This window comes from Rhineura floridana, chromosome 5 (assembly GCF_030035675.1).
Source record: "Rhineura floridana isolate rRhiFlo1 chromosome 5, rRhiFlo1.hap2, whole genome shotgun sequence".
Taxonomy (NCBI): domain Eukaryota; kingdom Metazoa; phylum Chordata; class Lepidosauria; order Squamata; family Rhineuridae; genus Rhineura; species Rhineura floridana.
This window is the reverse complement of record NC_084484.1, coordinates 65,896,652-65,913,852: the sequence shown is the minus strand read 5'-3', so window position 1 is coordinate 65,913,852 and position 17,201 is coordinate 65,896,652. Positions and strand designations below refer to the sequence as shown.

At 37.7% G+C, this 17,201-nt stretch overlaps 1 protein-coding gene across 2 annotated transcripts in view; it reads left to right on the top strand.

Moving 5' to 3' along the window:
* The window catches only part of LOC133384980 (E3 SUMO-protein ligase ZBED1-like), a 207,462-nt gene that overhangs the window by 28,278 nt on the left and 161,983 nt on the right, over positions 1 to 17,201 (top strand). For both annotated transcript variants that reach the window (XM_061627032.1, XM_061627033.1), the window contains 2 exons: positions 8,704 to 8,811; positions 12,709 to 12,777. In XM_061627032.1, coding sequence (XP_061483016.1) covers positions 8,704 to 8,811; positions 12,709 to 12,777 — 177 coding nt within the window. The remainder of the gene's footprint in view (positions 1 to 8,703; positions 8,812 to 12,708; positions 12,778 to 17,201) is intronic.

Here is a 17,201-nt window from a genome sequence, read left to right as displayed (position 1 = left end):
TATTGTCATGCTCCCACTTCCAAGGGAGTACTTAATGTCTGCTTTTTTTGTTTGTAGGCAATTATCCCTCACTCTTTTTTTTTTTGGCTAGGGCATATCTAAAATAGTACTTTTAACCCTTCATGGTGTAAGAAATTGGAGCTTTAACTGTCCTGGCTTCTGACCAGAGAAGCAGAGTCAGGACACAAAGTCTGGGTTTTGCATGAAACTTTATTCCAGAAGTCAGCACAGGGACGAAGCATCAAAACATATGAGGTATATCAGGATACATAACAGATGCAAAGTAGACATGGAAGCGGCAATGGAGAGTTGTCGCAATGACCTTATCACGCTCAGACACTCTAAATAAAAGAGAGATGGGTGGGCACTTTACTTGCCCAAGCTAAATCTAGCACTTTCCAGCCCTAGAAGTGAGGGTGGGACTTCTTCTGGAAAGAGATGTGGATTTCTTTAACTGACACTGTCTTTTCTCCATTCTGTGTGACCTTGGAGAAATGTTATTTCAGGCTCTGACAAACTATCCTTCTTGTCTCTCTGGTAGAGTCCAGGTGGTTCATTACAGTCTGTCTGTTCAAAGACTAAGTCTGGGCTGGGTGCCAGTGAGGATTCCTCTCTCTCTCTCTCTCTCTGACACAGGCAAAGGGGAATATTGACATTAGTAGACTCAACAGGCATGAGACTGCCAGAGGTTTCTGGAAACACTTACCCTGTGATTTCCCTAGCCCCCTCTGTAACATCGACAAACCATTCTTCCCATTCTGCCAAGCATTCTCCATGGGGCCTGTTACAGTAACTTTCTTAGCGTTTACCCTAGTTGGATCGTAGAGGGTTCCAAAATGTTGGACACAATCTACAATTTATTGAAATAATTTGTCGGAGCACCCTGAAAAAGATGCAGAATAGATGGTTGAAATGTGAAAAAAAATCCTGTTTTTCAGATTTTGGTTAAGGGAAAAATGGCTTCTAGAGCCCTGAAGTTTATTTATTGTTTATTTATTAAATTTGTATCCCGCCCTTCCTCCCAGAAGAACCCAGGGCGGCAAACAAAAACACTAAAAGATTGAAAGGTTCAGTCTTACAGCTACATTGTTGTTGTTGTTGTTGTTGTTGTTGTTGTTATGTGCCTTCAAGTCAATCATGACTTATGGTGACCCTATGAATCAGTGACTTCCAATAGCATCTGTCGTGAACCACCCTGTTCAGATCTTGTAAGTTTAGGTCTGTGGCTTCCTTTATGGAATCAACCCATCTCTTGTTGATCTTCCTCGTTTTCTACTCCCTTCTGTTTTTCTCAGCATTATTGTCTTTTCTAGTGAATCATGTCTTCTCATGATGTGTCCAAAGTATGATAATTTCATCATTTTAGCTTCTAGTGATAGTTCTGGTTTAATTTGTTCTAACACCCAATTATTCGTCTTTTTTGCAGTCCATCGTATGCACAGAGCTCTCCTCCAACACCACATTTCGAATGAGTTGATTTTTCTCTCTACATATTATACACCAAAATGTCATGATTTCACTTGCTATCAGAAGCTATGCATAATCAGACTACACTGTTTGGGTATAATTGCTATGGCAAAACATCACCTACACCTTTTTACCTTTGGCAACATTCATAGTGTGTTACTACTATGTGTGTCCTATTTTTATATCCTATAAAGTAGCTAGAGAGTCAATACATGGTCATTTAATATTTATTTTTTAAATAATGCTGTCGACTGTATGTTCTTCCATTGGAAAATCATCCTAGTTTCCTTTTTTGGTAGTATGCAAGATAATTTGTATGTTCAAAGCTAATGAATAAAATTAATACGTCCAAGTGTCTAGCAGCTTAGTACTAATGCTTTCAGTGCAGATAAATTTAACTTCATATGCAGGAATACATCACAGATAGGAAAATGGAAAGAAAGAAGATTGTTCATAATAAACTCTGTGTTCACTGTACTCTCTCTCACTCTCTCATTGTACAGCCACTCACCATATGCTCAGAGGCACGTTACCAAATTCTTCCAAGCTCCACAGGAAGTGGATTGGACTGTGAAAGACCAACCCAAATGGTGTTTGCATTTTGACCAATTTGTAGGGCAGTCCAATATCTCAGAGAGGAGTTCAGGTCTCCTGCTCCCCTGGTGCATTCACTATAGCTGCCCAATTTCCCTGCTTTTTAAAGTTTGATAGAAATAGCTGTGGGCTATAGGTACATTCTTAAACCGCAAGGTTTTTTGCCTATTAGTGAATATATATATATATATATATATATAATTCTTTTCATAGCCCAAATGGTGATATCCAATATTAGTCATGGTCAAGAGTAGATCCATTAACATTAATGAATTTAGTAACTTAAATCCATTGATTTCAATAGGTCTAATTTGAGCATGACTTAATTGAATATCACTCCATATATATAAACACTTTATAACAGCATGGAACAGAGGGGTCTCTTACAAAACATCACAGTACTGCTTCTTAATAGGAAAACATGCAGGATTGTCTATGCATCTTATCACAAGGTATCTGTCCATAGTATGTCATGTGTAGCTGGGGTTGCGTCTGCCCACTGATTTTATTTCCATAGGTTATGCAAAAGTACTGCTGCTCAATAAAGTCATCTGCATTAGTCCTTTTAAAATTCTCTGTTTTTTTCCTGCACATGCTGTTGTAGTGTTGATCCACAGAGAATTTTGTTTAGGGAGACTTCCGGGAAGGGTGACTTAGCCTGTGCCTGCTTTTGAGACGGGCTCCTGCCTCAAAAGAAGCTTATTCAGATATATCAGTCAGTTTTTTCTTTTTTTTTTGACTGATTAAACTTCTCCCGGGTAGGGAGAAACGAAGAGATTAACCTCAAAGCCTATTTTTGTTGGGACGACCAGATCTCATTAATTTATGGGACGAGGTCCAGCCGACGAAGGTGGGACGGATTTTCAACAGCAAGCTCTATCTGTTAAAGCGAACGTTCATCTTATCTTCTAAGAGAGAACGCACTAACAGGCAAGCACCCTTCTTTCTATATTTCTCTTTTACTTGACTTAAATTGTTGCTGTTTAAAAGAGATTTGCCAGATTGATCGGTTTTTGACATCTCACTGGGGAGCCGTAACTTCTCTCTGCTACGCACTAATTAATAGCTTATCTCTGTTTTTGTTGCAAAAAGCTGTCCTGGATTTGCATTCTAAAGATACACACAGAAGAGGGATTTCTATTCCAGATTTTTATTTTGAAAAATATTATACTGTTTTGAGACTACTCTCTTTTTGGTCTATTTTATTTTGACGAATCTGTTTCTTGACGATTGCCATTAATTGCTTCGATCCTGGGAACTGCATTTTGTTTACTTAACTATTGGAGAGATAAGGCTGTCTGCTCTGTTTATACTGTGATGTCACCAAGTTTGGAGTATTAACCCAATTGTTGCTGAAATAAGTAGTGGTTTTCCTATATTTTTCTTTTAAAATGGCAATTAAGAAAGTGGCTGAGAATCTGGAAATAACTATGTTTCAGAGAATAATGAATGAGATTGAGATAACGAAAATTGAATTGAGTAAAATGAAGCAGGAGATTAAAGATATAAGGGTCCCTGTGAGAGAGGTGACCCTGGAAGGGGTCCCTGTGAGAGAGGAGACCCCGGAGATTGGAATAGGGGTCCCTGTGAGAGAGGAGACCCTGGAGACTGGAATAGGGGTCCCTGTGAGAGAGGAGATCCCGGAGATTGGAACAAACGTGGAACAGGAACAAGATTTGGAGTCTATGGACTTTAGAAATAAAATCTATTGTTTGGAACTCAATGTTATCTCTGAAGAAATTAATGAAGATTCTAGAGATAAAGTTATCAATGGCATGGATTATCTTCTGGACTGGAATGATGTGATGGAGCCCAATATAGAGAAAATCTATGGAATTAACTGCAGCCATGTGACAATGGAAAAACTTTTAAGAGATGACCCAGTGTATTTTGAAAAAAAGAACAGAGATATGATTTTACAGCAGTATTTCAGCAACTTATTCAGAATGGATGGCAAGAAAATATTTGGGATAGAGGTAATTCCCATCAGACTCTTATTATATGACTATGGCTTTGACAGCAAGATTATTATGGAATACTGATAATGGAAGATTGGATATTGAAATTACTGGACTTAACAAGACTACTGAAGATGGAAGATGGAAAATGGAACTAATAGAGATAATAGAACAATGGCTACTGAAATTACTGAACCTAACAGATTCTGATGTGATGGATTAATTGAAATGTTTATTTTGACTATGGTTATGACAATAAGATTATCATAATTAGTAATGAGATGGATTAATCGATATGCCTATCTGGAAAAAAAAATTGATAGATATATTTCTTAAAGAATTGAAACCTCTCTTTGACTTTTTGTGGAAAGAATAAAGTAATGTTTATGAGATTTGATGATTAAGTAAGATAACTACTGGAGGAAAGTGATTTTATAATATGACTTAAGAGACAGGATTGCTATATATTATAGACTTATAACTGATTTGATCTTTGACAAATGGGAAGTCAATATTTTACTCTTTATTTTTTATTTATTTTTTTTTTTCTTCTTTTCTTTTTTTCTTTTTGTTTAACTATTTTTGATTTTGTTTTTCGTCTTTGAATGTTTTATGATTTTGTCTTGTATGTTTTATGAAAATCTGAATAAAAATTATTGAAAAAAAAAAAAAAAAAAGAATTTTGTTTAGGTATTAGCTATTATTTTCTTGCTACTACTACAGTGAACAATATCATTACTTTATAATGTAATGTTCTGTCTTGACACTTAAGTAAAGATGATAAAGTTGATCTAGGTATACAAAGAACTTGTTGATCCAATATTTTGCCACAGTCCATAAATACCTATAATCAAAAATATTTATCCTCCTGAATATCCTCCAGATTTGGTAAAATATCCCCAAGATAGAACATCCCCTACAACATTGTGGACTGATTGCATTGTATATGTGTTTCAGGGATAATGGAGATAGTTACCATCTTTAAAGAACTTTAACTGTGTTTTTTCCTTATTTTTGCTCAAATGGATTTCAGGAATCTCTGTTCCAGATGAATTCCTGTTTTTATGACTTAACTGGTTCCTCAATATCTTTTTTCTATGTGTACCTGACTCCTCCTGTTGTATCTGTTCGTTGCTTAACTAATATTTTGTAAATTTTGACATCAGTCTCTTGCAGTTAGAGTTATTGATTGTTCAAATTCAGTAAGTAATCCACATCTGATTAAATCATTTTTCAGAAGAACACTTCAGAATGTTAGAAGTTGTTTTCTAACAGTACCTTTTGACATGGGTCATTATCCTAGCAAACCAAAGATATTTCAGTCAACAGCTGGCTTTTCTGTTCATACATCTAAACCGATCCTTCTACTCACTGCATCATATGCAAAAATAAGAACAGATACATCAGTGTAGCTACAATCTTTCTCCCTCCCTCCCTCCCTAAACTACCCTTCATCCTGTAGTATTCCAGGGTGGCTTACAAGAAAGGCATTCAAGTAAATCACAACATAAAATAACACAATTATTAAAACACTAAAAACCTCAATATAATCAAAACTGCAACTGTAACAATTACAGAAGCAAACACTAACTGTTGGGAACCATATATCCCTTATTTCTCAAAGGCCCAAAGGAAAAGATATGTCTTCAGTTGATGCCAAAAAGCTATCCAGAAGGGAGTACTTAGAAGTAACTGTGTTTTGTGGTTTATAAACACCAAAAGGATTGCCTTGCCCTTGCAGAAACTGTTAATGCAGCTCAATAGAAAAGAGCTGCTAAGCTAAAAGAAGATCACAGGATGTGATCCATATTGGACAAAACCTTGTGGCTTTAGAAGTCTGTACCTATAGAATGTGTTGCAAAATTTTTGACACAGTCAACAGGTAAGGATAAGTCTTACTGAAAAGATGAGGCAATCATAAAACAGAGTTTATCCACTATTGAGTCCATGATCAATGCTTCTAATGATCCATCAGATGATCTTGTATGCCTAAATTCTGATATTGTTTTGTTTAAGTGAAATTACAAATGACTTGCTGTCAGATCAGAATGTTGTTTTTCTTGAATTCTGTAATCAGGTCAAGTTTGTGAGTGGGTGGGGAGCAAGTGACTTAGACTGTTCCATTAAAAATATTTTTTACTACCTCATCTGCTTCACTAATAACTAATCTATGATCTGGTTTCAGATGTTTCAGGACCTGATTGGGCTCTGTGATGTCTGAACTGAGCTTATGTTTGCTTACTAAATTCATGTATTGTAAAATTGTTTCTGGGCTACTTTTCTAATTCATTCTAAAGAAAAGTTAGATACTTTTATATTAAGTATACTCATATAATGTTAATAATTTGATTATTCTCTAATGAATCCATTTGCTCCCTAAAATTTACTCCTTCAGGTGTAGTGTAATTTGCTAAGAAGAAATGAAAAAACAGTTTTCAGACAAATGTTCTACTCACGTACGTCTTTAATTTCATTTTATAGCCCAGCTGAATTAACATTACAACTAATCCTTGGCAGTCAGTTGCATGGTATGATAGAGAAGCAGAGCCACTGCTGCATCTGCAGCCCTCTTGCTCATGCCAGTTGGGGCACATGGCAAATTGCTGCACCAGCCTGAAGCTGGTGCAATAATTGAACACAGATTGAGTCCAATGTGATTAAGTTATGGCTGAGTATCTGGCTCAAAATCCTACAGATGCTGGGGCGGCTCAGCCTCTGCTCTATTTTGGGGTTTCCTTCCAGTGATATAACCACCCACATGTTTGGTAGGCAGAACAGGGCTGGCTTCACTCCGTGCACAGCAGCTGGCAGGGCCGGATTAAGGGATACCTTAGCCCAATTCATCCAGCCTCCAGCCTGGCACAAAGGGGATTTGGATTGCAGCCTAATTCCTTTTGAAGGGAAGGTTACTTGAATGAACTGAGGTTAATTTGTTCCATAGACTTTAGTTGGTCTTTAAACTATAATCCTATACCTATTTATCTGGGAGGAAGCCCCACTGTACTCAATGATGCTTCTGTGTAGACAAATATAGACTTTCTTGGGTAGTTATGATGACTATTATCTGGATGGCACTATAGATGTTTGTTGGTTGGTTGGTTTTATATGCAGCTTATCTACATTTTTCTTTAAATATTTATGTATATAGGAGTTGTGATCCATTTGTTGCTCAATTGTTAATTAATAGCCCTCTTTTCTGCTTTGTTGAGAAGTCTAACAAAAAGGAGGCAAGCAAAATTATTTTGCGCATGTATGCATTCTATGGTATTTTAATAGAATATCAATATCTAGATCAATATCAATCTTTAGAAACTTAGAAAATATTTTAAATTTTTAGGTAAAATTTATTTTTTAGTTAGTTAATTTTTATCCTGCTTCTTCTCCAAGGAGATCAAAGTAAAGTAGCTGGAGTTGCCTTACATTATTACCATAACAATCCTGTGAAGAAAGTTAAGCCATCCAGTTAGATTCGTGAGAATTTGAACCTTGGTTTTTCAAACTCAGACCCAGCTGTTCAACCATTAGGCCTTCTTTTATGTTATCGGGATCAATTTCAACGTGGCTTCAGACTGGTGTCCATATGGTGACTGCCTTAGGGTACAGACACACTATTCTACTGGTTCCAGTGTGTCTCCGCCTCTCTTTTTTGAAAACAGGGCACATGACACTAGTCAAATCCTGCTCTTTTTACTGTAAAATCTGGTGGAATCCAGATGCCAGATGCAAATTGTCCTAGACTGGAACAGGCTGCCCATAGTATTCATGCTTTGCTAACCTTTACTTCTTGACTACTGTAATGTGGGGGTGCCTCTGAAGCTGCAGTTACTTCAAAATACAGTCACATTTCCAAGCATAGTTCAAAGTGCTGGGGCTTACCTGACATGACTTGGGACCTGAGTACTGAAGAGTTATTTACCTACTCCAACATGAAGCTGCTTGTGCATTGAGGTCACCTTTAGAGGCCTTTCTCTAGGTCCCCCAAACTTATGAATACAGTGGGTGGGCATTGTTAGTAGTGGCACCTTATGAAATTACCTTCTTAGGAAGGAATGCCTTGGAACTACATTATTATTTTCTCAGCATCAAATCAGGCCGTATGCAAATTAGATGGACAGGATGGTTATTGGTGTGCAATTTTTCCATGTTATATATACATTTTTTCTGATTTATACATTTTAGTATTTATTGTTTTATTTTGGGGTATGGCTTGGCACAGATCATTTTGAAAGCACTGAATGTAATTGTATGATTGGCTAGTTACTAAAAATAGAGTAAAACTAACTTTAACCTGAATCCCAACACCAGGAAATACTAGACTTTTAAAGTTCTTTTTTTAAGCCGCTGCTTTAATTATGGTTGATTTTTCCCCTTTTATTTTTTAGTGTGACCTTTTTGTAATGTAAGTGCCCTGTAAACATGGTTAAAAACTAATATTTTATGTTTTAATTTTATATAAGATAAATAAATTCTTTTATCTGACACTTGGCCACACCAACTTTCTATTGTTGATGTTTCTCATAAGCTACATGGTATAATACTGTACCATTGTAGCTGCTTCAGGAACTATTGTCATGTAGTGTGAAATGGCTATCACTGAATCTTTTGTTATGATGAGTAATGTAAGTGTTGTGATAATATAGATCTTAACCTGAATTCCTTTTTTTTAATATACATATATACACAGTTTTTCCTCTTCAAAATGAGAAAGTTGCCATAGTGACTGGAGGCGCTGGAGGAATTGGTTACCATACTGTGAAGCATTTGGCAAGACTTGGCATGCACGTTATAATAGGTACTGTTGTTGTTGCAATGATAAAAATGTTTATTAACAATATGATTTAATTTGATTTAATTATTAGTTACTTTTTATAACCTATCCTTCCTCCCAAGAGCTCTGAGTAGCTTTATAAGCCTGGCAATCACCCTCTTTTGTAGGTTAGGCTGAGAGGTAGTGACTTGTACAAGTCTTCTCAGGTGATGTAGAACAAGTAAAATTTAGCCCCATCAGTTTTATTTCCCCAATAGTTTTATAAATAAATATAAATAAACATTTATTTTACCCAAGTAGCTGTTGAAAGAACCTTGTACCTGGAAAATCAAGCTGTGTTGGAAGAATCTATTTTACATTAGAAACAACATCTCCACATATCCCCCTGTTAAATGCAACCCTCTAGATCCTAGCCCATAGCCATTACTTCCATATGAGATATATTATTCCTTTAAAATTATACACATGTGGAATTGATCTGGATTCTTACTGAGCATGCAAAATGATGAGAATAAATTAATATTATCAGGACTTAAAGACGACACTGGAGGCTTTTAATAAGCATGCTTGCTGTCCAGCAGCTGCTGGAAGAGGAGGCAGATCCGATGAAAACCTTGCAAGGCTTGCCATAGAAGTTCCTTTTTCCCCACCATAGTAATATGTCACATGTGGTGGTGGTTGTTATGTGCCTTCAAGTTGATTATGACTTATGGCAACCCTATGAGTCAGCGACCTCCAAGAGCATCTGTCATGAACCACCCTGTTCAGATCTTCTAAGTTCAGGTCTGTGGCTTCCTTTATGGAATCAACCCATTTCTTGTTTGGTCTTCCTCTTTTTCTACTTCCTTCTGTTTTTCCTAGCATTATTGTCTTTTCTAGTGAATCATGTCTTCTCATGATGTGTCCAAAGTATGATAACCTCCGTTTCATCATTTTAGCTTCTAGTGACAGTTCTGGTTTAATTTGTTCTAACACCCAATTATTTGTATTTTTTGCAGTCCATGGTATACACAAAGCTCTCCTCCAACACCACATTTTAAATGAGTTGATTTTTCTCTTATCCACTTTTTTCACTGTCCCACTTTCACATCCATACAAAGAGATTGGGAATACCATGGTCTGAATTATCCTGACTTTAGTGTTCAGTGATACATCTTTGCATTTGAGGACCTTTTCTAGTTCTCTCATAACTGCCCTCCCCAGTCCTAGCCTTCTTCTTTCTTGACTATTGTCTCCATTTTGGTTAATGACTGTGCCAAGGTATTGATAATCCTTGACAAGTTCACATATTGGACTTTAATTCCCTGCTGTAGAAAATCACTTAGGTTGAAAAGGTGAGGTGATTTATGCTCATGCCCAAGCTTCTTTTAAAGAGAAATCCACGGATATGGCAGTTTACTGAAGGGTTTGTTAGTTGACACTGCATCCATTTCTAGAGATTAGGATCAAACAGGATGTTTGGACCGTGAACCCCAAGATGGATTTCTATAGTTAAAACAAATGCTGTTGGAGTTCTTCCCCACCCTTTCTTTTTTAAGTACCCGCACCCCCACCCCTTCCATGGTCCAAGCAAAGAGAGAGGAGCCAATCAGTGCTGATATAATTGAAAAGCTGATCTAATAGATGAATGGTCAATTGCAGGCCAATCTTCATGTCAGGACTTCACAGCCAAAATTTGCTGTCCCTGCTCATGATTTTTTAAATCCTCTAAGACTGCCCATTTAATTGTTATGGAAGTGGTGATTGCAACTGGCTTGGCTATAGTTCCAGCAAATTTATTGCAGGAAAGATGTCTATTGTCCATACATAGCATTTAAACAAAATAAACAAAGACCTTTAAAAAGAAAACAGTTCTGCTAGTTGCATTTAAAATGCTACATGGAGAAACCAGGCAACAAGAGATAGGAAACTAGGCAGGGTTATTAAGAACTACAGCAAAGGAACACTGGTGGAGAAAGATCCACATTGTTGGCATTGAACAGAAGAGCTTGAAAATAGGTTGCTATTTATCCCATTGTATACAAAACTGGAAGGAGGAAGGGAATGGGTACCTAAAGGTAAAAAGGTGAGAAGAAAAGAATGCAATTTCTCTTACTAAATTACAGGCCATCTAATATGCTATATAAATTGCAAAGCTGAAACTTCAATTTAGCCTATTAATAGCCTCTTATGGCCTTATGAGACATAATAAACTGTGAAGGTACAGTTTTCAATTCCCCTCCCCGGCTTCTGTAATTGATAACACATCATTTTATTGAATTATACTATTAAAGTGTGAAGTTAGGTTTTTGCTTCACATATCATTTTGTAATCTTTTTGTGTCTCACCACTGCCCTAATCCACATGAAAGTAGGCTTGGGGGTCAAGCAGGTGTTTGAACTGTAAATGTGCTCACTAACTTTCATTCTGATATCCCAGTATTTAAGGGAGGTATCACAATAGTGCATTTTGCAGCTTTCCTGGTCCTCTTGAAAATGAACCAAACAAACGTGTTAGTTTCTGAATGTGCACAGCAATTTTTGTTCTGATTTATATCTCCAAGGGGAATATTTTCCTATCATGTATTTGGTATCTTTCCGCCTCATCCTAAATGGGGGTATGTGGGTTGAGTTAAGGTTACAGCTTGAAACGTAGAGCATGCACTCTAACTTTCATTCTGTATCTTAATCTGCAAGGCAGATATCACTTTATGATAAGTTTTTATTCTTCATTTATTTAAAAAATTGAAATACCACATTTCAGAATATATTATCTTCCCACAATGGCTTGCATTTTGCAGTTTCCTCTCTTCTTTGAAAATGGATGTGGGAAAGAAGCAGATGTTCAGACTTCAAATGGAGACTTATAAACTGGGATGGCTAACCTGTGTCCTTCCAAATGTTGCTAGATGACAGCTCCCTGACCGTTAGCCAAGCTGGCTGAGGCTGATGGAAATTGGACTCAAAAATAAAGGGCCAAAGGCTAGCCACTCCTGTCAGTAGATTAAGGGAAGAATTTTGTCCCAAAAGTTTGTCAGCATTTATTCTGATATCTCAACCTTCAATGAAGATACCTCATTACAACATGATTTGCATTTTCCTCCTTTGCTAATGGGAGCAGGGAGTCAACATAATCAAAACTGAAAGGTGGAGTTGCATCTGGAACATTTATGCCAAGTATGCTCATATCTCCTTGCATCTCAAGTTTTCAAGGGAAATAGCACATATATTACAATTTCTTTTGTCTATTTCCTCCATTCCCCTGCTTGAAAATGAATGCAAAAGTTGATTTGGTATTTGAACGAATCAGTACTCCAGTTTGAGAACTATGTTGTAAATGTGCACATCATTTTTCATTCAGATGTCTGTCTTTAAGCATATATGGCATTTCAATGTATTCTGTATCTTTTACCACACTCTCCCCCTCCCCCCTCAATGGGTAAGAAGTTAAGTTGGTGTTAGAAACACAAATACAGAATTGTGTCATAAACTTGCATATAAAGTTTCATTCCATTATTTCAATGCTAAAGAGAGAGAGAGAACATGTATTTTCTCCTTCATGTATGTCATAGCATAACTGAAAATGGATGTGTAGTTCGCCTGGCATTTAAACTGAAGCATATTTATGTTCTGAATATATATACCAAATTTCAATCCAGCATCTCAGTGTTCAAAGCAGATGGTGTGTTTTTCAGCAAAAAGCCAAATACCAAATGGGCGATTACGGAAGTAAAACCAAAGACCTCATTTCACTTGGCCAATAATGCATATTTCTTTCTTACATTTATTGTAACTTTTTTTCCTTCTTCCACCATCAACTCTGCTTCCTTTGATTAAATATTTTGGATATTTCAAAATGTAATATTGCACTATATGTCTGCACTCTGAAATAGTGACTATTATTTAAACTTAATTATTTTTCTCTATTTTGATTTTATAACAGCTGGAAACAGTGATAATGAAGGCCAAGAAACTGTGATGAAAATAAAAGAAGAAGCGTTGAATGCAAAAGGTACTTCTATATGCATTTGCCGACAATGTAAACAACAACAAACCTCAGTGACTTTTTTCTTCTTGAGTTAGCATGAACACTTTTCAGGTCAAGCTACCACTTTTGCAGACTTTTCACAACACATATGGCTTAAGCCTTGGTTACCATTTCATCTTGATATACTAATATCTGGGAAGGTGTTGTACTTGTTTTTCTGATCATTGGTAGCAGAACAGTGGAAGACCTCTGCGAGTGATAGTAGGCAGTGCTAGGCTAATCATGCCAGTGGTCATGAATTCACTCCCCCCCCCTTCTGTTACAGTGTTCTCTATCATGGAGAGAGATGCACATCTGCAGTAGGACTGCACATGTATTTTTATCAATAGCTTTCACATACCATGCTAGTGATATATCATGTTCTCTTTGTGCAGGGTAAAAAATGAAAGGAAGGAAATTCCACACATGCAGCTGTCTAGCAACTAGACACCTGACCTCTCTGAGATACTGGACTTCCTTACAAATTTGTCAAAATGCAAACACCATTTGGGTTGGTCTTTCACAGTCCAATCCACTTCCTGTGGAGCTTGGAAGAATTTGGCAACATGTAACTCTGAGCATATGGTGAGTGGGGGCACCACCTGCCATCTCCAAAGATGGAGAATTACATTTTTGTATGTTTGCTGGTGTTCTTACTTTGCTTCTTTTTTCTGTTACTACTGTTTCTACACAGAATCTAACCTAGAAAATTATATTTCTCTCATTATTCATCCCAGAAATCTGTGTCAAATTTATTTTTATTAATTTCAAAGCCGCCTTATTGGTCAGTGTCATATGATGGTGAAGACAGCCTTTTGTGTTTCAAACTGGAGGTTATGCTCTATTTCTATTATGGGCACATTAACAGTTGATTCTGAAACTGCAGTTTGATGGAAAATCAGACTGATTACAATATGTTGCTACTTAAGCAATAACTTTAGCTATTGGAAAAAAAACAAACTTAGCCTGCCCAAGATGCATGTTTTCAGCCTGCTATGCTTAAACTGTTTCACTTAAGGAAAGGTGGGCATGGTCAATTAAAAACACAGAGCACATCTAGAATTTTGCTAGAATATATTTCACCTCCCACAGTTTTATCTTGTGCAAACTGAGACACTCCTGATGTCTACTGGAGACTATTCTACAGAGTAGTCAGTGCCATTATCCCACAATTGTTTTTGGAGCTTTTTTTTTATTGTTACAAAGTGTTGCTGTACTTCATATATTGCTGCTCTGAGCTCCTGCCGGGAAGAAGGGCAGAATCTAAATCAAATAATAAATAAATAAACATAAATAAATAAATAAATATTCACAGAAACTGAAGCACAAGAAAATGATTTACTACAGGAAACTTCACTAAAATTGCCAGGTAAATCAAACATATTTAAAGTGATTATCTGAACTATATCAACTGTTTTAATATTGTTTCTTCCTCCATGTTAAAACTAGATCAGCACAGCAGATGTCTTGTTGCTGTTATTTGGGCTGATTGCAGGTGTTGCCACCACTTATCACATGCTCAGAGGCACATGTTACCCAATTCTTCCAAGCTACACAGGAAGTGGATTGGGCTGTGAAAGACCAACCCAAACTGTTTGCATTTTGACTCCCCTGGTGCATTCACTGTAGCTGTACAATTTCCCTGCTTTTTAGAGTTTGATAGAAATATCTGTTGGCTATAGGTATGTTGTTAAACTGCAAGATTTTTTGCCTATTAGTGAATTTCTCTGCTTTTTAATCCAGGAGGTAAGAAATGGGATCCTGTGCAAGTTTGCTAAGAATGGATTGATCATTCGCATGCTTAATGAGTTCAGTGGAATTTACTCCTGTGCAATCATGCTTAGGATAGGTGAAACTGACCACAGGGTAAGGGGTGGGGAGGATGGGGATGGGAGCAGGCAGGAGGGGAAAGAGGAGGGCAAGTTTGATCATTTGCATGTTTATTGAGTTCAGTGGGATTTACTCCTGTGCAATCATGCTTAGGATAGGTAAAACTGACTGGGGGGGAAGGAGGCCTGGAGTGGGTAGGGGCGGAGGAGGAAGAAGAGAGGAAGAAGGGAAAGGGGAGGGGAAGGAGGGAAAAGGCAGTTCTGATCATTTGCATGCTTATTGAGTTCAGTTGAATTTACTCCTGTGCAATCATGGATAGGATATGTAAAACTGACCAAGAGGAAGGAGGAGGGAGAGGGGAGAGTAGAGGGAAGGAGGAAGGGGTGAGAGGGGAGCAGAAGGAGGGGAAAGGGAAGGAGGGGATTGGAAGGGGAGGGGAAAGGGGTGAAGGAAGGGGGAGGGAAGGGGCAAAAGGGAAGTGCTTATTGAGTTTGCATGCTTATTGAGTTCAATGGGATTTACCCCTGTGCAATCATGATTAGGATAGGTAAAATTGACCATGGGGGAGGGGGACGGGAAGTGGAGTTAGTGGAGGGTGCTAACTGTTGCTAGGAGGCTCTCTATTCCCCTCACAGAGCTACAGTAAGAGCAGCTGTCTGTTAAACTACTCTGGCCACTGGAGTTCTGTAAGGGGAATAACAGACTCCTCTCAGCACTCTTCAGAAACTATACTTCCCAGGATTCTTGGGGGGAAGCCATGACTGTCTAAAGTGAAACAAAGGTCTGGTGTGGGTGTGGCCCCCTGATTAGCCAAGCCAAGCAGCTCTGAGTCTGGCTTTTAGAACACTGAAAGTTGGTTCTTCAAATCAAATCAAATTTTATTATGCGGTCACAGACCCAATATACAAATTGATTAGACAGACACTCTAAAAGACATATAGACTATGCAATAAAATATAAATAACAGTATGGCTTTAAAATAAAGCATTAATGTTTAAAAGGAGGACCTTCTTACGTATACTTTGGATTGAATTAAGAAATTTGGGTACTATCTCTGTGATTGACTTATCTGTATCGGCTAGCAGGTATTTCAAATACCAATCCGCAGACCTACCAGGGAAGCTTTCCATGATAGGGTGTAAAAATCTGGATTGTTCGACATTGTAAAAGGTACAGACAAAGAAAACATGGGCCAGTGATTCAACATCAGCATTCCTACAGGGACATAAATGATTTTCGTAGGGTACATTTTGGTAGCGACCTTCTAGTATTGCAGAGGAAAGGCAGTTAAATCTAGCTCTGGAAAAAGCATGGCTATATCAAGTTCTCCAGATATGCAGCATGGTTAGGAAATGCAAATCTCAGGTCTAAGTGCATGGGTGAACAAACTTGATCCGTTTCCCAATAATGTGTTTTGCTGTCTTGGATTCTAGTGTGGAGAGAAAATCCAATGAAAAACCTAGTACATTCAATTTATCGAGAAACATTTTTGACCATGAACTAGTAAAAGCATCTTTCCAGAGAAGATTTAAATATCCCAGGGAGGGGCCCGCATAAACCACTTCAATCCAGTATCTAAAGGCTAGGGACCAAGCAATGCATTCAGTCGATGTAAGGCCGGCCTCAAGACAGAGGCCTGCAGCAGGAACACATCGTGGCATTCCAAAAATTGATCTTAAGAAAGTTGAGAGGACTGTTTCAACTTTAGAATTGAAGCTCTGGACCCAGATTGGAACTCTGTACAGCAGTTAAGGAAAAGTTTTGGACTTAAATACCTGGATAGCAGCGGGTATATACTGACCACCTTTGGTGTAAAAAAGCAAAGGATGGCCTTTGAGGTCTTCTGTGCTGTCTGGACTACAGAGCATATATGAGTAGTCCAGGAAAATGTAGCATAAAACATAACCCCCAAATATCTATACTGCTTGACTTGGTCTATCTTCTGTCCATTAACTATCCATTTATGCACTGATGGACGCCGAGAGAAGACCATAATTTTTGTTTTACTAAAATTAATGGTGAGTGAATTGTCATTGCAGTAGGTCATAAAAGCACGTAATAGGCTTTTCAGGCCCATTTTAGACAAAGACATAAGGACGGCATCATCAGCATATAACAGTAGAGGGCATTTAGTTTCAGCCACTTTGGGTGGATGAAAATCTGCAGCTAGGCAGCTTTTACTCAGATCATTCAGGAAAAGATTGAATAATATGGGACCTAATATACACCCCTGCCAAACCCCTTTGGTAGCAGGAATAGATTTTGTTAAACTTCCGTCAACTCCACATCTTACACGGAGTGTTGTACATTGATAGAGACGTTTGATAAGATAAAGGAGTCTCTTATCCATAGTTGTTTGGGATAGTTTGGCCCATAATTTATCTCTCAGGATAGAGTCGAAGGCAGATTTGAGATCTATAAAGGCAACAGACAGGCCATTTCCAAAGGAGCTCATATATTTCTCTGCCAGGTGGTTAAGCACTATACAATGATTGATCGTGGATCTGCCCTTTCTAAAGCTTGCCTGTTCCCTTCCCAAAATATCCTCCTCCTCTAGCCAGGAAATCAATCTTGTGTTT